Source organism: Corapipo altera, unplaced genomic scaffold (genome assembly GCF_003945725.1).
Source record: "Corapipo altera isolate COAL_440 unplaced genomic scaffold, ASM394572v1 271, whole genome shotgun sequence".
NCBI classification, from domain to species: Eukaryota; Metazoa; Chordata; class Aves; order Passeriformes; family Pipridae; genus Corapipo; species Corapipo altera.
In genome coordinates, this window is record NW_020884935.1 from 2,119,104 (window position 1) to 2,146,911 (window position 27,808).

Here is a 27,808-nt window from a genome sequence, read left to right on the forward strand (position 1 = left end):
TTTTTTCCTTTGTATTTTTTTAATATATGAACCTCTTGACATGAATTAAGCAGAGACAATCACAATGACAGCTTTCCACTGAAAGCAAGTTTAGCTTTGAGCTGCTGGTAATAATTGGGAAGACATGTTATTTCAGAATGTTGGCTAACCTATTTCATGTTTTTAGTGCCAAAGAAGCTGGATTATCATAAATTAGGGCTGTGAAATCCTGGTGAGAGAATCTGTTGGCCTGACAGCAGGTTGTTTGTTTTTCAGGTTTGTTCTGGAACAGTACAATGCACTCTCCTGGCTAACCTGTGATCCTGCAACCCAGGACAGACGGTCATGTCTCCCAATTCATTTTGTGGTGCTGAATCAGTTGTATAACTTTATCATGAATATGCTGTGATCTTCATCTGAATTTTGCAAGACAAAAATGAGGAAAAGGGATATTTCACTGCAGGACTAAGTTATAATTCTTCTCAGTGCAACTTGTTTGTGATGGGGTATGAATCTTGTTACTTCCAGCAAATATTGTTTTGACTTGTGAGAGGGGCAGCCACCGGCCCTGCTGTCTGTGAGTCACTGACTATGGGGGACGCTTCAGAATGATGATCAGAAAGTGTATTATAACATTTTTAGTAGCAAAATTAACCATTTTTCCCCGGCCACAGTATTTGTGAAGAGTAATGAGCCATAGTACCCAGTCATGGTTAATGAATTTTAAAAGCATGGAGATGAGAAGAAACGTGAGGAACAATTAAGTTTCAACCTATGGCTTCAGAACATCAAGATGTTCTTTTATTGGATAATAGTACTTAGTATTCAAAAATGCCTGCATCTCTTATTTATTGTAAGTTTTTAAATGTATAAATTGTCTTATATTTCTTAACCTCTTTTATAAAAATTTTCCTAGAAGGTTTATACTGCCTTCTTGCTTTAAAGCAATTGGTCTAAAATATATGTAATCGTCTTAATTAAAAGTTGCAGTAGGTTGCTTTTAGAGTATTATTTTTTTGTAAGGGGTGGGTGGGGACAGTAAATTTGTATTGTCTTGATGTACAGTTTAATGGGGATAGAGGGGTTAATGTCCATACCATTGTGTGTGGGGGATTTACAGCTAAGCTGTAGTTGCAGAGTACATGTACAGTAATGAAGTTCACTGTGTTTATATAAATTGAAAAGGTACCGGGTCTTACAGCATTTTATATCACACCTTTCCAGAGTAACAATGGCAATATATAAGTGATATTGTAGGTGGTTTAACTTGTAGTGAGAATAAAACGAATAAACTCTTCAACTGAAGTTTGTGTTATGGTTCAGGGCTGTGGCTAGATTCTCAGATCCACTTCCAGGAACACGAGTTTTAATATTCCAAGAATATCTGTTGTGCATTGTTGTTCCCCGGATATTCTTGGCCCTGTGCTCGCTGCATTGGTTGCTTCCACGTTTGCGATGAACTGCGAATCTGAGGCGGAACACACGGGAAGCTCTGCCCTGATCCAAAGTCTCCTGTAAAGGCTGAAATTTAGCCCAGCTCTAGCCATTGCACAAATGCAAAAATAGTCAATCTTGACTTTAAGATTGGTGTGTGTTTAACTAAAATGTGGTGTATATAGATTCTCAGTGAATTCTGGTATTCAGATTTTATTCCACTAGTAAAACAAACAGCACGAAACCCCGAACATTTTCCTTTCCCGTGTCCTTTTGGCACTGTGGGGAAGGTCCCAGGTATCAGTGTCTGGCCTTCCCCGGATCCCGTTTCCAGGCTCTGGCTGGGGCGTGTGCCAAGGAGGCTTTGCCCTCTCCGAGGAAGGGACTGACAAACCACAAGGCTTTCCTAAACGTCTCCCTCCAGCTACAGCCACCATTTTTTCTCAGTAGTTTCCTTCCTTTTTCCTAGCACATGCCAAATGTCTGATGCTGCTCTAAAATAGCCCCTACGGGTGCTGAAGAGCAGCTGCAGATGCTTTTTCTGGGTTCCTTATCTGACTGCCAGATGAAAAACTGAACTCCTGCAGCGCTCACGGGAGCCTGTCACCACAACCCGTGTCCTGGGTCTTAATGCTGTCTGTCTCTGGTTTAAACCTGTAAAGGAGCAAGTTTTAAGATCCATTTGTGCACCTGCTGTTAATCCTCCACAAGGAAGAATTTTGCTTGCATTTACCAAACTTCCCGTGCTCACGAAAACTCTCGTTTCGTAAATGCAAAATCCCTGCCTGGGCTGCTTTCTCGTACCACCAGTCTCCCTCAATCGTGTACATACCACACGAGCGACTTTTCGGGTTTTGTATAAAGAAGTTGTACAATTGGTGACGAAAATTTTCGGTCGTTTCTTCAGGACAACACGAGTGCAATCAGAAGTTTAGCCTATTTTGATAAACAGAGTTCCAAACTGGGCCTGTCCATGACTTTTATCTCGGTGACGCGCCGCAGATTGAACGGCACATTATTGTCTTACGGAAGGTTTTCTCTCATTTGGCTGAGATCTTTTGAAGTGGAAAAGTGCTCCTAAAACTGGAATTTTCCAAGTGTATGTCCTTTTTTTTTTTTTTTTCTTTCAAGCTTTGTTGCTAAGTGGTCATTTTTAACCCTGGCTCAGTTAACCAAGTTCCATGGGCTGGGTTTTTGGTGTGGCTTTGTTTGTGTTAAAGCTGCCTTGTGTTCCTAAAGGTAAGTGAATCAGCTTCCTGAACGTTGGTGTAACTGTATTCTGTTACCTGGACCAGCCTTCCCTGTGAAACTCTCCTACTGTGAAAGCTGCCAGTTTCCCACTCCCCACCTCAAATGCAATTAAAGTAAATGATAATATTATAACCACTATGAAAGATTAGAAGGGCCATTTCTGGAGTGATAGTCCCACTGTACATATCAAACCTGCCAGCACCGTGGAGCCAACTACTATATTGGGCATATTTTGTTGTTAGCTACTTTCATTTAACTATTTTAAGTGCACATAATAGCTGGTGTATAAATAAAATTGTCACAATCCAGTAACTCGGGTTGTTTAGCAAGTACAAGCTTAAACAGTTGAAAATTTCAGCTACAGCTTTTCAAAGTAGTCTTGCATGAAAATGTTCCTGGCAGTGCTTTTAAGTAGCTGTGGAGGTTTATCTCCTCCAGTGAAAAAAGAAGCTGAAGTCCTTCCATTCCAATTAAAAATATGTATTTTTACCCAGATATGACTGTATTTAAGCCTTTTAGTCACCTTTGACTCACTACTATTTGAATCAGGTTTCTGAAGACCCTGTTGCTCGACCAGCAAGGCCACCAGCTGTACTTGTAACAACCCTTTTAAAGTAGCTGTAACATTTAGATCTTTCTAACATTCTCTGAAATAATTAAACATGAATGGATTTATAATTAAATCCTCAGCTATGTTCTTACCTAGCTGTCAGTTATTGTATTTCTATATTTACCTCTGATGGTAATTTTAACTTCGTGTGTTGCTATGAAGACTTGCCGATGTCTTTAATCAAGCACTATTTGTTAACACTGTAATATCAAAATATTACGTTGCATTATTTTAAAGCTTTCAAAAATAAGAGTAAAACCTTTTAAAAAAAAAAAAGCTATTGCACCATATAATTTGCTGCACAACAGTATGGCACCGCATATCAGCCTGTTTGGGTAGTAATGCTGCATAAACCTTGTTTTGAGCTGGGTTTCTTTGGAGAATTCATTCATTAAGGTGACATTGTACAGCGTTACTGTCTCACAACCTCCAGCTGGGAAGGTGGTTTTCTTTTATTATGGTTTTTGTTGGTTTGTTTGTTGGTTTGTTTTTGTTTTTTTTTTTAAGTAAAGGACCCAGGACTATGCTTCGTACTTAAAGGGGTTTTTTTATTATTATTTGTGGGTGTACTTTTTATTTTCAGTGGAGTAAAGCTTAATTTACAGTAAAACTGGATTTGGGACCTACCACAATCCTCAGGGTCACTTTTTCAGGACGTTACTCATCGAGCTTTAGGTTTTTCCGAGTCAACTGGACGTGAGGACCTCGCCGAGCGCCAGGTTGGGAGGACGCAGCCTGTGGCCTCGTGACTGGACATGTCGCCCCTCCGGCACGGCTGGACACACCGGGGAGCTGCTCCAACGCCCCGTGGCACGGCTGGACACACCAGGGAGCTGCTCTGGCACGGCTGGATGCACTGGGGAGCCCTTCCAACACCGCTCTGGCACGGCTGGACACACCGAGGAGCTGCCCTGACACCCCTCCAGCACAGCTGGACAGGTCCAGGAGCTGCTCCAACACGGCTGGACAGGTCCAGGAGCTGCTCCAATGCCTCTGGCACAGCTGGATATGCCGGGAGCCGCCCTGTCACGGCTGGACACGCCAGGGAGCCTCACACAGCCCTGTGCCCTGGGCCAAGCCGCTGCGGTCGTGCTCATCATCGTGACAAACACAGAAAAAACAAGGAACAAACACTATTGCTGCCGAATGCCATAAACACTGAGTTGTACAAAATTGTGATCGAGGAAATGAAACGTTAAAAAAAAAAAAGGTTTATACTTTTTAAAAAAAAACAAACAAAAAAAAAACCAAACAAAAATAATTTCAAATGGAATAAATTATTCATGAAGCCTTGATTGTGGTGTGGGTTTATTGCGGGGCAGTGCACCCACAGCCTTTCTCCTCTTCAACCTTCCTGCCCTCAGCCCTCCTGTCCCCTCAGCCTTTACTTCCCTCAGCCTTCTCCCCCCAAAGCTCTTCTTGCCCCTGAGCCTTCTCCCCCCTCAGCCTTCCCAGCCTTCCTCCCTCAGCCTTTCCTGCCCCTCAGCCTTCCTTCCCCCTCAGCCCTTCCCTCCTTCAGCCCTTCCCACCCCTCAGCCTTCCTCTCCTCAGCCCTCCCGCCTCTCACCCCTTCCTGCCCCTCAGCCTTCATCCTCCTCCTCCCTCAGCCCTTCCCTCCCCTCAGCCCTCCCGCCGTGGCGTCACTTCCCTCTTCCCCCGGTAGTGCGGGCGGTGGCGGCGGGCGGGCGCGGGAGCCGTGAGGAGAGGGTGTCGCCGCCATGTCCGACTGTTCGGCGCTGCAGTTCGTGAGCCCCTACGCCTTCGAGGCCATGCAGAAGGTGGACGTGGTTCGTTTGGCCGCGCTGAGCGACCCCGAGCTGCGGCTGCTGCTGCCCTGCCTGGTGCGGATGGCGCTGTGCGCGCCCGCCGACCAGAGCCAGAGCTGGGCGCAGGACAAGAAGCTGATCCTGCGGCTGCTCTCGGGGGTCGAGGCGGTGAACTCCATCGTGGCACTGCTGTCCGTGGACTTCCACGCGCTGGAGCAGGACGCCAGCAAGGAGCAGCAGCTCCGGTAACGCGGAGATCTGGAGGCAGCGCTGTGCGGCTTTTCCAGCCCTCACAGTTGTTACTGCCCTTCGTGTCCCTTGATGATCTCTTAGGAAAGCCCCGGGGGTTGACAGGGAGCGGGGTTTAGTTGTCTGTCCTGGGACCTTCTCTGCCGGCTCCAGCCCTCACGGTGGGTGAGGGTCTGGGAAGGCTGTGAGGAATTGAACAGACAGGTCATGTGGATGCTCTTCCCTGACTGTTTGAGCTGCTGGGGAACAGCAGCACTTCAAATTTTGATAAGCTACCCAATTAGGTTTCATGTACTGCACTTACTATGCTCTTTGCTGGTCTTTGTCGTGTTAGAAGAGATCCCTTCAGAATTATGTCCTTCGTTTAAGCGAGGACATTTCTACGTTTGCAGAAACATTTCATAGTTGTTAATTGTGTGTCAGGCACAAGCTGGGAGGTGGCAGTGGAGAAAGCATCCTGGTGTCCCAGCTGCAGCACGGGCTGACGCTGGAATTCGAGCACAGCGATTCCCCTCGGCGGCTCCGGCTGGTGCTGAGCGAGCTCCTGGCCATTATGAATAAGGTAAACTTGTCCATATCTGGAGGTCTGTAGAGCTTAGGGTGGTGAAAATGCGCTCTGGATAGGTTGGTGAGATGTTTGGTTGTTTCTGGTGCTGGTGTGAGCACTCTTCAGTCCTTACCTGCTTCATCAAGACTCAAAGCCTCAGTCTTATTAAACAGTGGCTTGTGATTAAATTCCTTGTGAACCCACTTTCCTAGAGGAAGTCTTTCTTCCTCAGAACAAGCCAAGTCTTTGCTAATGTGATACAGACTCTGTAATATGCTGTACTCAAATATAATGTGATTTGGTGATGTATCAGTGCAGAAATCGTATTTGAAATTGAGATTATGACTTGTCTCCATCCAGTTCTTTGCCTCTATTGCAGTGTGGTATTAGCCACCATATTTCACTTGTCCACCCCAGCATTTTATTTTCCTTGTGTAAACTTAGGAAATTTTTAGAATTGTCAGTGAGCTATTTCTCCTTCTTCTGTAAAGAAGCAGTGATACCATCCATACTGAAGTATTTCCAGTAGTAAATATTTCTTATTGTAAACACTTCTCCTGCTTGTTCTGTGTTGATAGCTGTACATTTTTGACAGTTTTTAATCTACTAAATCCACTGGATTTAAAGCAGATTTAGACTTCATAGAACCCATTCAGTGATGATAAATATATTGTCTTGCAGGTTTCAGAATCAAATGGTGAGTTTTTTCTCAAATCTTCCGAGCTCTTCGAGAGTCCCGTTTACCTGGAGGAGGCAGCAGATGTTCTCTGCATTTTGCAAGCAGGTTGATATTCTGTATTTACTGTGGTTTTTGACCTCTTACAAGTGTAACAAAATAACTTTTGGAGCCATCGTGAGGATTTCAGGTTAATCTGAGCTGTGCAGCTCTTTGAAAGAGGGGCAGATCGTAGGTTGATTATCCACTCCTTATTTCGGGCGGGTTATTTAAATGTGTATTGAAAACAAGGTTTCACTTGTCTTACAGCGAAACATTGTGACTTCTAACACCCTCTTCTCATGCAGAGCTGCCCTCCCTGTTGCCCATAGTGGATGTGGCTGAAGCTCTGCTGCACGTTAAAAACGGGGCCTGGTTCCTGTGCCTTCTGGTGGCCAATGTCCCTGACAGCTTCAACGAGGGTGAGTCACAGCTTCTTCTTGTCCAGCTCCTGCTACAGGTCTGAAATGATTTCTAGCAGTACAGTTAATTCTCTAAACTACATGTTGACCATGTTTGAACTGGAGAGTGTTTGGCTTGTGAAGTATAATTTGAATGCAGTTACACCTAGAGGTGCTGATGGGTTGCCCTCCCATCATGCTGATTCCCATTTTTTGCAGCCTGCTTGTCACAGCTTTTCATCTGTAGGTTAGTTAAAAAGGCTGGCTCAGGCTGGGACTACAAAGCTGCTCTAGCCTTGCTGACAGTTCTTGTCCCTTGCACTGAGACATTCTATGAGGTGAAAATTTTGTATTGATGGTGCATGTTTGGCATCCCTTACCTGGCACTAAGATTTCAGGCTCCAGGACTGCCAGGTGCCCAGGTTACATTAGGTAAGGTGTGAGTAGTAACTGGGTGATGCATAAATCTCTAATGACCCTGTAATTTATCTGGGGAGAATGATCTTGTTCTGCTTCTAGAATGCAGCTCATGAGCTCTTGCCCGAACCAGGTTTGTGTGGCCCAGCTAATAAATCGTGGTGAGCTGAACAGAACAGCTTGGCTTGGTGTGTTTGTGTTTATCACAGCATGGTTTGGGTTGGAAGGGAACTGAAAGACATTTAGTTCCAACACTGACACCTCCCACTAGCCCAGGTTGCTCCAAGCCCCGTCCAACCTGGCCTTGGACACTTCCAGGGCTGGGGCAGCCACAGCTTCTCTGGGCAACCTGTGCCAGTGTGTGGCTTTCTGTTGGAAAGGGCAGGTGTCCTGACAGCTCCTGTTGGATATTTAAGTCTGCAGAGGTTTGATTAAGAACGGGGAGCGGCAGGATGAGGAGAGTGTTGGAGGCCGGCGGAGAACAGAAGCCCTTCGCCACCTGTGCAAGATGAACCCTTCCCAAGCTCTGAGGGTCCGGGGCATGGTGGTGAGTCTGGCATGAGAATCATAACTATGACCCTTGAGTTGTAAATAAGAGCTTTATAACCCACAAAAATCATTTTATCCAGGTGGAAGAGTGCCACCTGCCAGGTCTTGGCGTGGCTTTGACCTTGGATCACACCAAAAACGAATCTTCAGATGACGGAGTGAGTGACCTGGTGTGCTTTGTCAGTGGGCTGCTGCTTGGAACAAATGCAAAGGTTCGAACTTGGTTTGGGACTTTTATCCGAAATGGCCAACAGGTATGAAAATCTTTGGATATTCTGCTTTAAAAGATACATTCAGGTAGCTTCCTGAAACCCTTCTGGCTGTGGGCACCCATATTTGTCTGAATGCACGTAAATCCTGTTCAAGGAGGAACCTTTACAGGGCAACCTCCTCTTATGGGACCGTCAGGTCTATAAATGGTGTCCCTGAAGGCAGCAGCTGTTTGGTTGTTCCTCTGAGGTTTTTAGACCTGGAAACCGGGGAATTGGAAACCGGGGAATTGTGTGTTTGTAATGTTTGCCTGATAAACATGTTCATCCTCAGTGTTCACACCAGGAAGGTGCACCTTGACTTGCTTGGTTGACTTAGTTAAAGCTTGTGTGTTGGTGTAGGAAGCTGTTGTGGTATGATCACGTGTTCCCTGTCGCCCTGGTACTGAAAACTGTAAAAAAATAATTAAAAGAGAGCAACCTTGACTTCATCGTTATGGAAGCTCTTTGTAATACATCGACGGGATGAATTTGGTGTTGTTTGGGATGGATTTCACGCACTCGTTCTCATCTTTTAACCTCTCACACAGAGAAAGAGAGACAATATCAGTTCTGTGCTGTGGCAGATGAGGAGGCAGCTGCTCCTGGAGCTCATGGGGATCCTGCCCACGGTCCGCAGCACCCACATCGTGGAGGAGGCCGACGCCGACACGGAGCCCAACGTGTCCGTGTACTCGGGGCTGAAGGAGGAGCACGTGGTGAAGGCCAGCGCCTTGTTACGCCTCTACTGCGCCCTCATGGGCATTGCTGGGCTCAAGTAATGACCCTTCTCTTGCTCTGGGCTTTGCTGAACTCTGTCTGTCACGTCTGTTCCTATCTCAGCAGAGGTTCAGGGCTGTGGGCACTTCTCTCCTGAGCTGTGTCTCAGTGCCACCGTGCCCTCGACACGGCAGCACTCACCAATCTCAGTGTGCCAGGGGAGGCTCTTTATTGCTGCCAATTCACTTCTGCAGACTACTTAAAATAAGTCTAAGCCCACGTGGTTGGAGCAGTGTGGAGAAGAGAAAGTAGCTGATTGTTCTGTCATTGTACAAATTTTGAATTTCTATTCCTTTTACTTTTTTAGAGTGTGCTAATGTAGCATCTTTACACATTGCTAGTTTTAATTTAAGTATTTTGTACTGCTAGGCAAGATGATATCCTGGGGGAGTTTTCCCACTGTTGTTGTGTCTTAACAGAGATTTTTATGTCTTAAAGTCCAGCGAGAATTACCAGCTAATGTTGACACTCATTGATAGCAACTTGATGAACAGATTCAATAACAGGGAAAATTCAGTCTTTAACCACTGTGATGAGACTGGAAATATCTTCACTGTTGAATTGAATCACAAATTGAATTTTTTTTGTTTTCTGTCCTGTCCAGGCCAACTGATGAAGAAGCTGAGCAGCTCCTGCAGCTCATGACCAGCCGCCCTCCTGCAACTCCTGCTGGTGTCCGCTTTGTGTCCCTGTCCTTCTGCATGCTCCTGGCCTTCTCCACCCTGGTCAGGTACCTCCCAGTAAAGCAGGAGCTTTATAAGGATTTTACTGGTTTAGCACCATTCAGCTGCACAGTTTTTCTCCTCTAATTTCATATAAATTTTTATATAGTTTTTATATAAGTCTCCGTATGTTGATGGAAGGGATTTATCTCACTCTGTAGTGAGTAAAGGGATATTTCACTCTGTTCTCCCTCTGTTTTATAGCAAATCTTTTGAGACAAGGGCATTAGCTTAGTTTAAGACTTAGTTTTTGAAGACTGAAGTAGGCCTGACTAGTTCACTTTTCCATGGAGCAAGTTGATGGCTAAATTCTGTAAAGACCCTGTTCAAAAGAGTAGCAGTGCAGATATTTAAGGGGTGTAGCTCTCTGCTGGCTGCATTCCAGCCAGGAAGTTCCCTGGCACTTGGACTGACCCTTGTGCTAAATATCACTGTTATCAGCTGTTGGATGCTAAAGAGAAAGTGGCAAAAAGTCTCCTGGAAGGCTCTTCAAATACTGTCTTTTCTGGTAGTAATTGTGATTCAAATGCAGGCTGGTTTTTTGGTTTTGTTTTTTTGGAAAATGACCTTTTATGGATTTCCTTTGTGCAGCACCCCAGAACAGGAGCAACTCATGGTGATGTGGCTTAGCTGGATGATAAAGGAAGAAGCCTACTTTGAGAGGTGAGAGCAGGCTTGTTTTGTTTTAATGGTTGTAGTCATCTCACATTTACTTGTGTGCTGTTGGAATCTAACTCTTCCCCTTTGTTATCCTCAGCATTTCTGGTGTGTCTGCTTCCTTTGGAGAGATGCTTCTCCTGGTGGCCATGTATTTCCACAGTAACCAGCTCAGTGCCATCATTGACTTGGTCTGCTCCACCTTGGGAATGAAGGTTAAAATCAATTTTTTACCCTGTTTTTATACTTTTGTTTTTCCTTTAGTTTTGATAGAAAGAACTTTAGCTTGGCTGTTATGCTTAAAGCAAAGATAACCTGAAAAAATTAGGTAGTTATCCAATAATTCCTCTGGAAGAACATTAAGTTACTCCTGCCTCTGGATACAGAGGAATGCTGTGATAAAAGTATCTCCAAAAAGTGCTGACTCTTTAGAAGATGAATTCCAGTAGTTTCCAAACTGAGCTGCAAACTTTTAATTTTAAGTGAAGAAATATATATATATAATAATTAATGTCAGGAAATTACCAACAATTTACTCTCATGAAAAATGTCTCATCAAAGGTAAAAGCTGGGTAGGGAGTTTTTAGGACAGGGGAGACATGGAATGATGAACTTGTGACATTTTTGAATATTTTTGTTTGACACTTGAAGTATAGATGTGAACGTTTTCCTGGTATCCCAGTTTTAAAAGGCTAAAAGTCACCAGTTTATAAAATAAATTTGCAGTCCTTGCTTATGAGAAAGCTAAAACTTGCACTTCTGAGTAGTTTGTTCCTTATTTCAGATTGTTATCAAGCCCAGCTCGCTCAGCAGAATGAAGACAATCTTCACACAGGAGATTTTCACTGAACAGGTATTTTCAGCCTAAGGGGGTTTTCATCCCCCCCCCTTCCCTTTTTTCCCTTTCATTCAACTTCCAAACCACCAAAAATAAGGAAATGCCAGGACAGGCTGTGGCTGTGTGACTCTGTCCCCTGGGGCACTGGGGGGAGGTGGATCTTTGGGGTGTTTGTGTGTTAATTGTCCCTTCCCTGCAGGTTGTCACAGCCCATGCAGTGCGAGTGCCCGTCACGGGCAGCCTCAGTGCCAACATCACCGGCTTCTTGCCCATCCACTGCATTTACCAGCTGCTCAAGAGTCGTTCCTTCACCAAGCACAAAGTGTCCATTAAGGTAGGACTTTCTTTTTTTCCAGTTCACAATTCTGGATGGTAATGAGGTTTTTTGCTTCAATCCCAGGAGCAGAATTCTTGATCGATCTTATACCCCACTACCACGTAATTTAAGGAGGATCTGTGTATTGTGTTAGGGTGCTCAGCTGTAGCTCTGTAATCCAGAGACACAACTGAGTGAAGTGAAAAATAATAAATTCATTGTCTCTCTCCCCCATCTGTGGTTAATAAAATTTTAGAATGATTTTCCAGCCAGGGCAAGTTTTATTTGTGAGTCTGTCCAGAGCAGGGTCCAGGATACACAGCTTATGACCAACTCAGAACTGATAGCACACTTTCAAAGTCAAAGCCTTATTTAGTTATAGTTTTTGTGACTGATTGAAGGTGAAGGGGAAGGTACTTGCAGGCAAAACAAACTGCCCTCCAGCTTGGCAGCCACTCATGCCATGGGATGTTCTCTCCTAGGACTGGATCTATCGGCAGCTCTGCGAAACCACCACCCCTCTGCACCCTCAGCTGCTCCCTCTCATCGATGTCTACATCAACTCCATCCTGACTCCTGCATCCAAATCCAACCCCGAGGCCACCAACCAGCCTGTCACAGAGCAGGAGATACTGAATGTTTTCCAGGGCCTCTCTGGGGTAAATGATTTGTTTGGTTCTTTGCTGTGCTTCGGTGTGAACGTTTGGTTCAGGATTTTGTGCGCGATCAATACATCCTCTAAGTCCCTTCACTTTTTGTCTTTGCTGCCTGTGAACTGCCTCCTGCCACAGTGATAATCACGTGTTTTGAGGTGAATCTTGTTAGTGCCATGTTCGTATCTGTGGGTAAATCCCTGTTTTCTCAAGGATCAGGAGTGTGCAGCATGACCTTTGTGTGTGGTTTTCTGCCCAGGGGGAAAATACCCGTCTCACTCAGCGCTACAGCATCACCACACAACTGCTCGTCCTCTACTACGTCCTGTCCTATGAGGAAGCACTTCTGGCCAACACAAAGATCCTGGGTATGTGTGAGAGCATCAGGGGGAGGCAAATTAGCTGGAAATCAGATGCTAAGGGAGGAAAAATCAACAGTGCTCTCAGATTCAAGCATAAAAAGTTTAGATTCCTGTGGTAAATACGTTGATTTAGAAATCCAGGAGATAAAGTTTCTGCTAAAACTCTGTGGCTGAGTAATTTGTTTTCCAGATGGAAAAAAAGGTCCCAACCTGGCCAAAAAGTTACTGGAAATAGTTGTGATCATCTAGTGGAAACAGGAAAAATTAAAAAAGACTTCTTAATTAATTGAGATCTTCATTTATTTACATGTCATCAAACTTGCACACACATTTCTTTAGGTTGGCAGTTTTGTAGTTGATAATGCTGAATGATCCTTTTTTTTACCATTGAAACTGAAATTCTACCAGAATATTGTGTGGTTTATTGACAGAGTTAAACTCCAGTGAAAACAGAATATTTATATCTGGTGGGTGTATTTACAAGCTCTTTTTAGGGGGTAAAACTTCCAGTAGTCATCAGTTCATGTTATTTAAGAAAGCTTGAAATACTATAAAGTCAATTAGAGTTCACCCTGCATTTATAAATTCCACCTCATGACAGGCTGTTGTGTGTCCTGACAGTTTGAATTCCAGGTACCAACTGATAACCAGTTTTTTTAAGAATAAAAAACCTTGAATAAGAAAAGAGCAGATTTGAGCTATGATCTCAAAATCAGCTGGGCTTGGTCAAAGACACTATAGAAATACTGAGAACAAATCTAAATCTTGGGGAAATCTTCAGATGGAAATGTTCACAGAAACAGCTTCCTGAAGAGCTTATTTTAATACTTTGACAGGAACGAGGTGTTATTTGGGATTTTCTCTATTTTACCTGGATAATATAGAGATAAGTGCTTTACATTTTCACTTGTTTCCAGCTGTAACTGGTTTCTTGTCCTGTTCCCTCGCAGCTGCCATGCAGAAGAAACCCAAGTCTTACTCTTCAGCATTAATGGATCAGATTCCAATCAAGTACCTCATCAGGCAGGCACAGGGGCTGCAGCAGGAGCTGGGAGGTAAATCTGTGTCTGAAGGTCTGATGTGCATGAAAAGGGAGGCAGAAAGTGTTTCCAGCTCAGTGGCTGTTGCTTCTTTCATAGTTTGCCTTCCTTTCCCTTTCCTTTAAAACCTGTCAGTAACTAGAGAGATTACAGAGCTGTTGGAAGAGTTACAGTGAAAATGGGAGAAGGGATTCTTTTTAGAGTAGGTCTTACCTACCTAGTGCAGGTTTTAGAGTAGGAATTGCCCGAGAATGTTTAATTATTCCAGACTTAATTACTACAGATGACTTTCCAAAAGGTAACTCTTCCTCTCTGTTGGTATTGGAATATCAGGCTGTGAACGTGCAAACTCCTTGAGCTTCTTGGCAGTGATTCTGTGGTTGAAGTGAAGGGCCCAGATGTGTTCAGGTGGAAGGTGCAGCTGCTCAGATCTAAGCTGTGAACTCTTTTGATGCCCCCCAAGGTTTGCACTCTGCTCTGCTGCGACTCCTCGCCACCAACTACCCCCACCTGTGCATCGTGGATGACTGGATCTGTGAGGAGCAGATCACAGGCACTGATGCCTTGCTGAGGAGGATGCTCCTCACCAACATGGCCAAGAACCACTCTCCCAAACAGCTCCAAGAAGGTAAATAACTTCATTTGAAGTTCATTCTTTCCGAATTTGTTGGGGTGCGGTGGATTTGGAAGCGCATCGGTCATACTGCGTTTCCTAAAACCCAAATGTTCTACTGGCCAGCAGAAAAAATGCCAGAAGTCCAGTTTTACCAGGATCCCTTTGTCTTTGCTTTCCAGCCTTTTCCATGCTGCCTGGAAATCACACCCAGTTGATGCAGATCTTGGAACACCTGACCCTTCTCTCAGCTGGGGAGCTGATCCCGTACGCGGAGGTGCTGACGTCAAACATGAATCTCCTGCTGGATGCTGGGGTCCCTCGGGGCATCCTGCAGGCTGTCAACAAACTCTGGATGGTCCTGAACACTGTGATGCCCAGAAGGTGGGAACAAAACACTGCTTGGTTCCTTGTTGCAGACAGAATCATAGAATCATAGAATGGTTTGGGGTGGAAGGGACTTCAAAGATCATCCAGTTCCAACCCCTTTCTGTTTTAAAAATAGTGACACAATGCCCTTACCTGGGAAGTTGGAGGTTGTGACTGAGTGGAATGTGTTGGAGCTGCATTCCCTTTTGTTCTGTTGCAATTTTGAACCTTTGCATTCAAAAGGAAGGTGGTTCTTGTTCCCAGGCAGAAGGAAGTCACCAGTTGACTTAAAATACAGGAGTATGGTTTTATAGTGTGTATTGTTTATGATGAATTACTGATGAAACATGAACTTACTTTGGTAAAAACATGCCTTTTTTTGTGAAGTAGGTGCTGTATTGCAGTGAAAACAGTTTGGTTGCTGTAATTCCAGTAAGTCAGCTGTGTCTTGGTTAAGTGCAAGGGCTGCAAATGAACTGTGGGGTTTTTGCTCCTTGATAGGCTTAGAAAAATAGAACTGTGATCAGTGAATGTCCAGATGCTTCAGGGATTCCTTTTCTTATATGGACTATCTACTAAAAAACCCCATGAAAATATTCTCCTTTTAGGTTGTGGGTGATGACTGTTAATGCTCTGCAGCCCTCAGGAAAAATAGTCCGACAGCAGAAATACACCCAGAATGATCTGATGATTGACCCCCTGATTGTCCTGAGGTGTGACCAGAGAGTCCACAGGTGAGTGTCTCCCTCCCTGAGCTTCTCATGTTCTGTGGTGCCACACAGCCAATGCTGAACATAAAGGTGTCTCACAGGAAACTTAGGAAAGCTCTCAGCACTTCAGAACATCTCTTCAAACCAATCCCATGTGGTTCAGCGTGTCCTGCTGTCCACTGAGTGTCTCGTTGGACAGCCTCACACCCAGCTGTGGCTTGGGAACGTCGGGCTTTGGCCACAGGCCTCCATTTTGGCTCTGGGTGTGTGGGTCTGTGGCCAAGGGACGTTGCAGCAGGTTTGAAATGGCGGCTGCCACGTGCCGGTGGCCGAGGTGGGACCTGGGACATCCTCCCACCTCACACTGTCCCTGCCACCCCTCTGGGGCCCGTGGGTGGCCCATCTTTTTGGGTGCCAGTTTCTGCCAGTGGGTGCTTGATGGATGTGACAAAAGCAGATTTGCTTCATTTCCCCAGGAATTCTTAGCAGTTCTTAGGAATTGGTTCCTGCAGATGTCAGGGGGGCCAGAGGAGGAGCTGTGGTGCTGCTTTATGGCTCTGATGCAGAAGGATAAACTGAGAACTGAGGTAGTAAAAATGATCATAATCAATAGAAATGCACCAGCTTTTAAGGAGAACGTGGAATAATGCAAACAATGAGTCACAATTTGTGAATTACAACTTTGCTTTTTCACAGTAATGAAGAAAATGGCATCTGTTGTTCTAAAAAGAATGGGTTTAAATGTCCTTTAGCCCTGGCTTTATTCCTTGTGTGTTCTAGTTCACGTTTCCTGTCAGTTGTGGTTTATTTCCCCCCTTTTTTATTATCCTTTTGGTCATAATAAATGGCTAATAGTCAACTTGATTTGTTTTTCATACTCTTGTTTGTATGCATCTGTCCCCCTTTGCCCTTTAGCAACTGAGCTCTGCATCCAATTTTCGTGTGAGTTGCTCCAACTCCTCTAATTTTTGAGTTTCTGTTAATGACACCTGTCATCCCCAACCCATGGGTGAAATATTTAAATGTGTGTCCCTTCAGCCCTGGATGCAAATTGAAAACCCTACATTTCTCCAGCTGTTAGGGAGATTTATAGTGCAGCGTGATCTCAAAACTTTCAGTGTTATGGAAGCAGTTCAGAGCTGCTCTGCCTTATTTTCTCCCATCATTCAGATAATTATTTTCCCTTATTTTATGTACATCTGACCCTTCTCAAGTTTCCTTTGTCCATCAGAAGTGAGGCCCTTCAGCAGTTCCTTGTGCTGGCAGAGGGTGTATTTACATGTCTGTGCATGAGAGAAGTGGGACTGAATGGAAGCTTCTGCTGGGTCAGGAAAAGCAGCTTTCCTGTGAACCAGACTCCCAGAGGAGCCCTTGGCAGTGCTTTTAGTTTGTTCATGCTATCACTGTTTATTGTTTGCCTACTGAAATGTCTTTATTTTATCCTGTGTTCCCGTATCAGGAGCCCTCCCCTGATGGATATAATTTTGCACATGTTGAATGGGTATCTCCTTGCTTCCAAAGCTTACCTCAACTCTCACCTCAAAGAAACAGCAGAGCAGGACATCAGGCCATCCCAAAACAATGCAATGGGTCCAGAGGCCCCAGAAGTTACAAGAGAAGAATTAAAAAATGCTTTGCTTGCTGCTCAGGTAAGGGGGGAGAAATGGTTATCAAGCCATGTGAGGAAAGACAGTGATAAAACAGAAATAGGAAATTAAAAAGGGAGGCATTTGATTTCTTTTTTTACCAAATTCTGTTACCATGGAAAACTGCCTCTGTATTCAGGTTGTTAAATATTTTTCTTTTTCCCATATCCTGCTCTGAAGCACTGTGTTGGTTTTACTGCTTGGACAGTGGCTTTTCTTTTGGAACAGAAGAATTCTGCTTCCCAGCCCTTTTGCCTTCTTGCTTGTGTTATCCAGAGGCTCTTTCTGTCCTTGGGTTTGGAGCAGTGAAACATGAATAAATGTGACAAACCTGTGCCTGATCATCTGCCCAGTGTTATTCCAGAGCAGCAGCAGCACTGTGGAGTGGGAGGCTGGAGAAGGCTTCGCTTCCTGAGCTTCTCCTCAGGGAGATTGCTGAGGAATCCTGTTCCACAGGCAGCCTGTTCATCCCTCTGTCTGCAAGAATGTCACATGTGTAGTTCCCTGTCACATATATGGTTCCCATTATAATATGATTTTTGAGTTAATAGGAAGTTAAATGAGCAGTGTGGTCTCCCTTGAATTCTGTGCATTACATGGCTTATTTTGTCTGCTCTGGATGCTTTAAGGGCCTGCTGGGTATTTAATTTTTAAACAGCACAAGATTCTATTGAATTTACCCTTTTGATTAGTGAATATGATTATCTGTTGGATTTGAGTTTTTTTTCTTGGAGTCTTGATTGAGATAAAGTGTTGAGGGTTTTTCTAACGTTCTACAAGATTTATGATTCTCGAGCTGAGTGTTTTTATTCTGTATTTAAAAATTCTACAGCCAAAAATCCTGCTCACCTGACAGCCTTCTGTTTCTTAAATTGTCATTACTCTGTGCTTGATTTTTCTTATTTCACTGGGGGGTTTTTATGCTTGTTCTGTGGCTTATTTTCTCCCCAGGACAGCGCTGCTGTGCAGATCCTTCTGGAGATCTGCTTGCCCACTGAGGAGGAGAAGGGCCAGGGCAGCAGCTCGGATGATTTGCTACTGGGTGCCCACAGTCCCATGGGTGCTGAGGCCGAGGAAGAGGAGGGTCTGCTGTGTAACCTGAGGGAGGTGCAGTGCCTCATCTGCTCCTTGCTGCACCAGATGTACATTGCTGACCCCAACCTCGTCAAACTCGTGCACTTCCAGGTCTGCCTCGCGCTGCTTTGGTTCTCTTGTTGTTCCTCAGGTCAGGGAAGAGCCAAGTGAAGTGGTCACAGGTGCTGGATGCTGTCCTTGTGTTCCTCAGGAATGATAATGACCCACTTCTCTGCTCCTGTCCCCCCAAATTTCTAAATTTCTATTACTTATATCTCCTCCCCGTTTCAGTGTTTGGACTCTGTTGTAGGGAGAAGGGAGCACTTAAACTGCCTGTTCTTTATCAATAAACATGTACTTCATTTGTACCTCTGCCCTTTTTTATAGTTTGTCCATCTAGGCCAAGGAAAACTGGCCTAATCATCTTCTAATTACTTGTTCCACATCTTTTTGTTCCACATCTTCTGTGGGTTATTTCTCTGGCCACGTGTTTAAATCAGTGTTCCCATTATTCAAAACTAATTTGGCTTCCAATGTAAACATCTTATCTCTCCTTTTTGTTAGGGCACAGTTTATCTCTGTGGAGTGGAAGGAGGAAGGTTGTCCCTGCCAAAGCAGCTGTGCACCTTCAAAAAAAAAAAGAAAGAAGAGGGGAAAGATTAGCAATTTTTAAAATATAAATGTGTTTTTAATGGATGTTAAATTGCTCCTTGCCAGATGGCACACTCTTTACAGGGAGTTAATTTGCCTTGACCTGGAACTGATTCAGTACTAAAAAAGTCATTATGGTGCAGTTGTGAAATGAGGAAATTGGGGCTGCTGGTGAAGTTTGGAACATGGGAAAGACAAGGAAGGAAAGGGTCACTGCAGTCTGGTTGTGTCTGGGGAGTGGAGGGAGGGTTTCTGTGCAAATAATACACCAAGTGTTGAGGGCAAAGAACTGATCTGGCCCCTGGGTTTGTACCCACTCTGTGACACACTGACACATCTCTTTCCTTAATCCCACAGGGCTATCCATGTGAACTGCTGGCACTGACAGTGGCAGGGATTCCATCCATGCACATCTGTCTGGATTTCATTCCAGAGCTCATTGCCCAGCCTGAACTTGAAAAACAGGTACTGTGCAGTCACCTGGTTTGGGAATCACTGTGGGTAGTTAATCCTGAGGAGAGAAAACAGCCACTGAAAACATCCTGTTCTAACTTGCCTGGACTGTTCAAGTAACATTTGTAGAACTTTTACCTTAAATTAAAGGCCTGGCATTGTAGGTAACTGGAATTTGTTGGGCTAAAAATTCCTCTGTTTCTGTATAGAATCATGGAATGGTTTGTGTTGGAAGGGACCTTAAATATAATTTAACTCCAACCCCTCCTGCCATGGGCAGGGACACCTCCCACTAGGCCAGTTTGCCACATCAAGCCAACTTTATAGTTTATTTAATCCCTTCTCAGTACTAAGTTCTTGCTGATGGGAAGACACTCCACTAAGGTTAAAAGGAGAACACACCAGACCTAAACAGCTTTTTTGGGTTGGAAGTTGTTTGTTGCTTTGTTGCTCACCATTAGTGTTGGGACAATCTGTGTCTGTAGGGGAGAATCTGAAACACTAATGGTGTCACTTTGATTAATGTTATATAGGTGTGGGTTATTTTTCTTAATATTAGCAGGGAAAAAATCACCATAACTATTATTAAGGCTTTTTCAGCTTAATAGCTGAAAAAGAGAGAATATTTACTAACTTGCAAGTTACGTGAAAGTGCAAGCAATTTGTAACTTTATTGCTTATTTCTCTTTTTGCCTTTCACCTGCTTGCCAGATATTTGCCATCCAGTTACTTTCCCACCTGTGTATCCAGTATGCACTCCCTAAATCCCTCAGTGTGGCTCGTTTGGCCATCAACGTGATGGGAACCCTGCTCACAGGTGAGTGCTCCAGCAGCCCCCAAATTCCTCCTTGTCCGAGTCAGGATGTTTTGTCTCAGCTGAATGCAGTTTTGTCTAAATGCCACTCTTGTGGCAATTAATATTGTAAATGTAAGGACGGTTTTTGACAGGATTTTTATAAGAATTTCATTTTGCTTACCCGTGTCCTCCTCTCTGGCAGTCCTGACCCAGTCGAAGCGCTACGTGTTCTTTATGCCAACCCTGCCTTGTTTGGTGTCCTTCTGCCAAGCCTTTCCTCCCCTCTATGAGGATATTATGTCTCTGCTGATCCAGATAGGACAAGTTTGTGCCTCTGACGTTGCTACACAGACACGAGACTTCGACCCCATCATCACTCGTAAGTCAGGTGCCTTTATTTCAGAAATAACGTCGTGGTCCCAGGGAGAAACCTGTGGTAATGTTTGAAAAGTTTGAGTGTGCATGGGATTTACTGCTGTTCCCTTTTAAATACAGAAGGAGTAGGGACAAATGGCTTTACTGGATTGATGAGAGAATTTAGAGGTTACAGGGGCTGAAAGTACTCATTTGTTAAACTTTTCCTTCTCTTTTATTTCCCTGCCTGTATCATTACAAGATGGATCCCTGCATGCAAGTGTTGTGCAGAGAACTTGCCCTTGTGGGCTAAGGATTAATGACATGAGCAGAGGCCACTGGGTTTTGAAACACAAGGGCATCTCAGCCCCTCAGCTGAGGCACAGTGGCCCTGGAAATCTTCCTTATCTGTTGGAAATAAAAGGAGTCAAAGGAGCTGCCTGAAGTCTTAGACATGGTGTGGTTGGATAAATCCACAGTAATTGTGTGAGCAGGGATTGGCTGTTTTACTTTCTCAGTTGATCTTGAGCAGGTTTTTGTCTTTTTTTTTTTTTTTGTCTAAAGACAAATGCTCTGCTCATGTAATAAAAGGTCCCCTGCTGCTGTCTGTGGTGGGATATTCATCCTGAAAGAGTTGAAAAGGAATATAAAAAAACCCCAAAGCAGTCAGACATAGGTAAATGACAAAGAAATGCTGTATTGTCTCTAGAAATGACCTGTGGAGTGAAGCCTGGTGAATAAAAGAGTGATGGCTCAGATTTGCAATCTCATCACACGTACCTGTGTTAGGAGTGTAAAATAACAACTTTCAATACTTACCTTATTTATTTAGATGTAATTTGCTGCTTCTATCTTATTTTCCAGGTCTCCAGCAACTGAAGGAGAAACCACATGATCTCTCAGGGCTTTGTAAAGACTCCTCTACCAAAAGCTGGTCCAGGGACGTGGCAAGCCTGGACCCCGACGTTCGGCTGTGCCAGTGTGTGGAAAACACCATCATTGAGATCATTAACATGAGTGTCAGTGGGGTTTAGTAACAGCTCAAGTTACTTTGGAGCTTGTCCCACTGTCCACTGTGCCTAAATTTGGAGAAAGCTGTGAAAGTGCACTGAGGAGCTGGAGCAGAAATCCACGATTTTGATCCATTTGATTCAGTTACGGCTGAGGAGGAATTTATTTCCAGAGGCTCATGTTGCTTCCAGTGAAAACTTCTGAGGGTGATGGGATCAGGAAATAATTCCCAGTGGAACTGAGAGTGATTTTCAGGTGATACAGCAACACAGCTGAAAGGCTCTTAGGACATTGAAAAGTGAGTATTTAATGTGGTGAGCAAACAGCAAAATGATAGGTAAGAAAACTTGGAGATTCGAATGAGTTAAAAGAGCTGCTGTTCCAGAGCCTTGCAGAGCAAGATGGAATAAAGTCCTTTGAGGAATACTTGAAAAAGTGGTGCCAATAACTTGCACCATCACACTGAATGCTTAGAAAATGTTTTAACTCTTTATTTGTGTGTCAAAGTATTGGTCAAAATTTCAGTTTGCAAGATCAGGAGCTTCATTTAAAGATAACCAGCCTTCACTGAGAGTTTGAAACCGGTCTAAAAGTTGCTTTAAAAAAAAAGGATTAATAGTAAAAATGAGTTGTATAAATGTGCTTTTTAAAGAATGGGTATTTTTCATGCAACTCAGATGATTTTGGGTTTTTTAACTTAAAAAGTGATGAGAAGGACTTGAAGAAACAAGTGCAGAGCTTTCTTAAGTTGTCATCAGGATAAGACTTAAAAAAGAAATTGGTGTTAAGAATGAGTGTGCAAAGGAATAAAAGAAGGAATGGCCAAAGCAGTTCCAGGCAGCTCAGAAAGCCAAATCCTTTGTGCTCCATCTTGGAGTTGGTTGTTCTTTTCCATACAAGGCCTGAGCCCACCGAGGGGATTTTTGTCATCTTACTGTAAATTATGTAAATAATCTAAATGTATGTATTTTTTCCCTCAGTTCCAAGTGTAATTTTATATGCTGTAGTGGTATTTAAATAAAAAGCATTGACTCTACAAAAACTATTAATTTTTTATTTCCATACATTATTTTATTTCCCTACTTCCAACAGTATTTCCAGGGTGTTTTCTGTGCACTGCCCTTAAAACAAGGATGATAATAATAATACTGAAAACAAGGATAATGACAATAATGGTAATAATACCCAATAGTAATAAAACCTGATAATAATAATAGTAGCCAATAATAATGGCCAATAATACAACAAGAGCAATAATAATAATAGATGTAAAATATAATTATATATAATATAAGATAATGTAAAAGATATAGTTAAATATAATATAATGTAAAATGTAATATAATACAATATAAACAATAAAATACTTTATTATTTCTCAATACGGTTCTCCCCCACTAAACAGGCGGTTGCTTAGCAACGCGAGCAACCCGGAAGCCAACAAGGCGCGCTGCGATTGGCTCCCGGCGCTCAGGGAGGAAGGCGGGAGCAGCGCAGTGTGCGGCTCGCCGATTGGAGGCACGTGGCCCTTTCCTGTCAGCTGATTGGCTGGGGCGGAGGCGGGAAGGACGGAGGGCGCTGAGGAGACTTGGGGGCCGCTGGTGGGGACCGTGAGGGGAGCGGGGCCGGGGCTGGGCACACACAGGAAAACAGCGCCCAGGTGCCGCTCTGGGGGCTGGGTTGAAGCGGCACCACTTCCTCAGGAGGCAGAGCCGCTCCGCTCGGGGCCGAGGCGGTGGTGAGGCTACGCTCAGGGGCGGCCCCGGCGCGCCCAGAGCGCTCCCGGCCGGGCTGACACTCCAGGGAGGGGGCTCTGCCGTGTCCCCGAGCTTCCCACCGGCTCACGGGCAAACTTAACTCGGAGTTATCCTTCATTAAGGCCCCCCCCGAATGTGTGGGGGAAAAGCCTTTTCGTGGGGAGGTTCTTCCATCCACCCTTCCTAGGATGCAAACTCATGTCATCAATCTCCTTTTCTTAGGATTGCGTTTTCGTGTGAAGAATCTCGATGATGAAGCCGAATCGTGCCGTATATTGGTGTTTTTGGATACATATGTTTAATTGAAAGTCAGATGAGGACACAGGTTAGTGAGTTGATTTATCACCTGGAATCTGCCACTTTAAACGTGCTCTATTACTCAAGGCTGAAAACCTATAAGAAAAAAAAACCCTTGTGTTGTTTAAAAAACGTGGTCTTTTTTTAAAGCCATCTGTACCTCTTCAGTATTTTTAGTTCACTAATTTTAACTTTTTAGCATGATAGGGAAATTGTCTTTTATTACCCAGAGTGAGAGATATTCAAGGTAATAATCACAGAATAGTAAAGTGACTGACACTCCATTTCCCCCCGAGTAGTTACTGTGTTATTTGGGGAAGAAAAGTGTTCGTTTTTAAACATATTTAAAGTCAGTGTCCAGTTTTATTTTTCATTGTTATAAGAGGGGGGTACAAGTTGACAGTTGTGTCTTTGGAGTTTGCAGTGTCGTGGAGTTCAGGCTGATGGAGCTGCAGAATTGAAAGACTGGCTGATATTCAGTAACTAAAAATCCTGAAATACTTTTTCCCTGTGGCTTTGAGTTTTTATCCCAACGATCTCCAGTCTGATGGAATCTGAACTGGTGTGTGCAGTTCATCGTGGTTTTATTTAAATTGCTGATGTTACTCATTAGCTGTTCTTGTTTGTAATGAGGACCAAGTCAGAACTGCTGATGTGTGGTGTGAATTCCTGCATTTCAGTTCTGTTGCTGTCCTGAACTATTCCCAGATTAACTCCTTCTCCATGTTTTTATTTGTTGTTATATGTTCTTTCAGGCTTTATCTGGTTGTTACTATTGACTTGCTAATAGTATTTTTTTTTTATTGCAGTTCTAAACCTGAAGTAAAGGGGAGGAAGAAGTGGCAATGCCTTCTGAGGGGGCAGAATACACCATTGGGGGGGTGAAGATCCTCTTCCCCTGCAAGGCTTACCCCTCCCAGCTGGCTATGATGAATGCTGTGAGTACAGTTTACACTGACATTTCCTAAACTAAGAGTGTTTTCCACTATTTGGAATTCCAGTTTCTCTATCAGCACTTAGAAAAACTGGAATATTAAATTCAGAGCCTCCAGTGTCTTGAGAATTTCGGTTGTAACAACTGACTGTTCTCTGTGCTGGACAACATCTGGAGCATGCCTAGGGAATGCTGAGGTACATTTTGGATTTATGAGCATTTATGCTAAGAAACAAGTTGTGTGTTGTGTAATATATATGGTTATTTATCTAGATATACTGTTATAGAAGATGTATGTAACTTTGAAGGGACAATGATTTAGTAAAACATCTGTCTCTTAAAGAGAATAATAAAATAAAGTAATATTTCAGTAAGTTTTCACCTTTTTGGAGTTTTTAAAAATGAATTGTTGCACTTCTATGTAAACATTTTTAAGGAGTTTTAACCATTTCAAAACGTTTTTGTTTTTTTTTTTTTCTCTGTGGGACAAGTGCTTTGGTTGTTATTATTGTTAAAGGTGATAGTGGGGGTTGGTTTTCTGCTTGTCACAGGACAGCAGGTGTCCTGACCTATTTTTAGAAGTTATTTCTCAGATGAGCTAAAGACACCTGCTTTGCTTTCTCTTAATTCTGGTTTTGCTCTTGTTGTTCTCCTTAAAGATTGTGAAAGGTTTAAATACCAGGCAGCACTGTTTGCTGGAGAGCCCTACAGGAAGTGGGAAAAGCTTGGCATTACTTTGCTCTGCATTATCATGGCAGCAATCTCTGTATGGTGAGTTGTCTCAGTGGCTGTTTGCACAACTTTTGTTACCAAAATGGTGAATTGCTGCTGTTTATCAGCCTTTAATTTAATTTATCAGCCTTGGATTTCAGGTCTTTGCCCACCATTACACATCTTACTGGCAGCACAAAGCAGTGATGGCCAAGAGTGCTGAGGGGGATTTAGGTCTCTTAAGGGAATTATTTGGCTGTTGGAACTTTGGAGGAAGATCTTTGTGGGTTGCAGTGATGTGGGTGGAGTTGAAGGAGAGAGGTGGTTTGGATTCCTGCAGGGGGTTACAGCCTGAAGAACTGCAGTTCTTCAGAGGGTGGTGGGAGAGCTCAGTCAGCTTTGCAGAGACACCAGGTTTACAACTGATACCTGAGCCTTCACCTGCACTGCTCTGCAAGTCTGCTTGTCCTGGAGAGCCCTGAGTGGTTTCAATGAGAGCCAAATGCCTGTGTCTGTCCCTCAGAGAAATCCCTGCTGAGCTCCTCTGGGGAGCAGGAGGACAGGAAGGCAGAGACACCCCCCCTGTGCCACTGCACGTGTCATTCCCAGGCCAGGAGCAAGGAGGCTGCAACGAGTGTGAATCCTGGTGCTTCTTGTCCTTCTGATCACTGTGAAACGGGAACTTCCACGAAACCTGGAAGCCCCCTGCCAAACACAGGTAACTTCATGCACAGGCAGCTAAAAATCTCTTCTGGAAATACAATTTGTAGCCTGAGTTGTCAGGTTGTTTTTTTTTTTGCTTTCAAGTCAGGGGTGTTTTTTTGCCATCATAATAGAGTACTGCATATTTCTGCCCTGCCTGAAATCTGTGTGGTGGTTAATGGGTCTGGAAATGTCCAATGCAGTTACCTACATCAGGTGTAATTATAGTAAAATCTGTTTTTTAGATTGCTGCCCTTATTTAATGCATTCCTTTTTTCTTTGATGAATTACAGAATGTAAGGAAAATGAAACTCTGGCTTCGAAATTGGCTGCCAAAAAGAAATTATCTCTCCATGACAGTGAGAATGATGATTTTCAAGTGGACAGGAAAAGGATTCGTCCTTTAGAAACAGAGCAGCAGGTGAACAAAGTTTATTGGCTGTAAAATAATCCAGGTGTAGCTAAACCAAGCTGTCAAATACCAATTACAGGGAAGGGTGTGGACAATAGTTGAGTCATGTCACAGTTCAGATTGACAGGTTTCTGTTCATTTTTATTGTTACTCATTACAAAGGAGTCCATTGTTGCATTTAAATGTTCATAATGCCCTGTCCTAAACTATATCCTGCCTATTAAAACAAGTAATATCCCCAAAATGTATTTATCCCCAGCTGATCTGTGATATTAAGCCAAAGTATGACACTCTAGAGTTGAAAGTGCTCTTGGAAATGAGTGTTAGAAATTCAAATAATACAGAGTTCTGATTTCTGGCCTGTCAGATGTTGGTATCTCTGGCCTGATGTGTGGAGTGCAATATTCCTGTTATGTTTTCATCTGTGTCACTGTTGGCATCACATGGCTGAGGACTTGTGCACTTCAACAGCTTTTACATTGCTGCAGAGCACTTTTGATTAAGTTTTTACATCAGTATGGCTTGAATTTATATTTTGGTTTTGTTATGGAAGTTTTCTGCTTTTTTTTCTTCAGAGTGCTATAATTTCTCTCGGTTTTGTAACAGTGAGAAAATAAAGCAGAAGAGCTCAGCAATAATTACAGATTTTTTTGTAATTAAATCTTCATAGCTTTCCCTAATGACTTCTGTGTGGCTAAATTTGGTTGAGCTGTTAACAAACATTAAGGGTGCAGAGTGTTACTAAAACAGCCTCAGTGGAAAAGAGCTGAAGCAAAGCCCTGCCAGAGGGAGCACATCCTCCTGCCCAGGCCATTTGTACACTGGTTTTTTTCCCCCAGCAGGTCAGAAAACGCCACTGTTTGGCCAGAGGAGTCCAGTTGGTCGATGCTTTAGAAGTTTATCACCAGAGGAAAAATGGAGAGCTCACTGTTCACTCTGCAAAAAGTGTGAAAACCTCTACTTGTTCTCCCCAAAGGGTAAGTAATGCAACAGGGTCTTTTACAGCAGGAGTGGGAGTTCAAGAGCAATTAAAACCAATATTTAATGGCTTCCCAACAGCACAAAATGTGGCCCAGCAATTCAGCCTGTCAGTGTGTGCCAGCAGTTGTACAGCAGCTTTGAATCTATATTTTATATTCCAGCCTCTGTTAGATTGGTGACATTATGGAAGAACTTGAAACTGGGACTGTGGAAATCAGGTGAAATCAGGATTTGTAGGTTTTGTGCAACCTGCCAGTTGTTCTTCTGAGGCATATATAGTGAAAAGCAGTATTTAATGTTATTATCTGTGTCTTTTAGACTTTAAAATAAAAATAGCATGGAGAAAGCTGGAGCTGATCATTACAATATATTACAACAAAAAATGAGGAATGAAGGAATATTGCACATGGTTAAGAAGAAAAGTCCTGTGTTTTACTGTGGTAGATTTACATTTTGGGGGGGTGGTGGTTTGGTTTTGGTTTTTTATTACCACCTTCTGTAGCAGAAGTATCACATAAGAATGTGAGATGCAAATATGCAGCTGTTTCTGCAGCTTTCTGCTGGGCATTTTTCTGTTTGAATTGTGCTGATTTTACATAAATGTTTGTTGAAGTAAAACCAGGAGAAGAAGAAACGTGAGGCAGAGGAGAGCTGAGGGGGAGACCCCAGGTTTGTGAGGGATGCAGTTCCCCTGAAAGCTCATCAGGGGCTGGGACAGAATAGTTCTTATTGAGATTAAAATGTGGGAGCACACCATGAAATCAGGAAATTGTGTGTTTGGGACAAATGTAAGGAAGGAATGA

At 43.5% G+C, this 27,808-nt stretch overlaps 3 protein-coding genes across 6 annotated transcripts in view; all 3 read left to right on the forward strand.

Annotated features, from left to right (window-relative positions):
- The window catches only part of MED13 (mediator complex subunit 13), a 53,723-nt gene extending 49,156 nt beyond the window's left edge, over positions 1–4,567 (forward strand). The window contains exon 30 of the mRNA XM_027660258.1: positions 256–4,567. Coding sequence (XP_027516059.1) covers positions 256–388 — 133 coding nt within the window. The 3' untranslated portion in view covers positions 389–4,567. The remainder of the gene's footprint in view (positions 1–255) is intronic.
- A 338-nt stretch (positions 4,568–4,905) lies between these two features.
- On the forward strand, positions 4,906–22,247 carry INTS2 (integrator complex subunit 2). 2 transcript variants are annotated; one of them, XM_027660393.1, is made up of 24 exons: positions 4,906–5,285; positions 5,713–5,851; positions 6,518–6,620; positions 6,860–6,973; positions 7,786–7,916; positions 7,999–8,172; positions 8,718–8,944; positions 9,551–9,676; positions 10,260–10,331; positions 10,426–10,540; positions 11,110–11,178; positions 11,363–11,497; positions 11,962–12,138; positions 12,392–12,500; positions 13,445–13,549; positions 13,998–14,162; positions 14,330–14,531; positions 15,125–15,250; positions 16,686–16,875; positions 17,824–18,057; positions 18,955–19,062; positions 19,762–19,867; positions 20,049–20,225; positions 21,065–22,247. In XM_027660393.1, exons 1-24 carry the CDS (start codon positions 4,993–4,995, stop codon positions 21,232–21,234), a joined length of 3,567 nt encoding a protein of 1,188 aa, XP_027516194.1. In that variant the 5' UTR covers positions 4,906–4,992; the 3' UTR covers positions 21,235–22,247. The 2 variants fall into 2 exon arrangements, with proteins under 2 accessions (XP_027516194.1, XP_027516195.1); XM_027660394.1 differs by having other exon boundaries at positions 8,754–8,944.
- Positions 22,248–22,774: 527 nt separating this feature from the next.
- BRIP1 (BRCA1 interacting protein C-terminal helicase 1) overlaps positions 22,775–27,808 on the forward strand; it is a 96,789-nt gene continuing 91,755 nt past the window's right edge. For 2 of the 3 annotated variants that reach the window (XM_027660383.1, XM_027660384.1), the window contains exons 1-7: positions 22,775–22,871; positions 23,191–23,293; positions 24,075–24,203; positions 24,859–24,970; positions 25,434–25,628; positions 25,906–26,033; positions 26,867–27,001. In XM_027660383.1, the coding sequence (XP_027516184.1) occupies positions 24,111–24,203; positions 24,859–24,970; positions 25,434–25,628; positions 25,906–26,033; positions 26,867–27,001 (663 nt within the window). In that variant the 5' untranslated portion in view covers positions 22,775–22,871; positions 23,191–23,293; positions 24,075–24,110. Of the gene's footprint in view, positions 22,872–23,190; positions 23,294–24,074; positions 24,204–24,858; positions 24,971–25,433; positions 25,629–25,905; positions 26,034–26,863; positions 27,002–27,808 lie in introns of all 3 variants that reach the window. The other variant, XM_027660382.1, reaches the window with a different exon arrangement.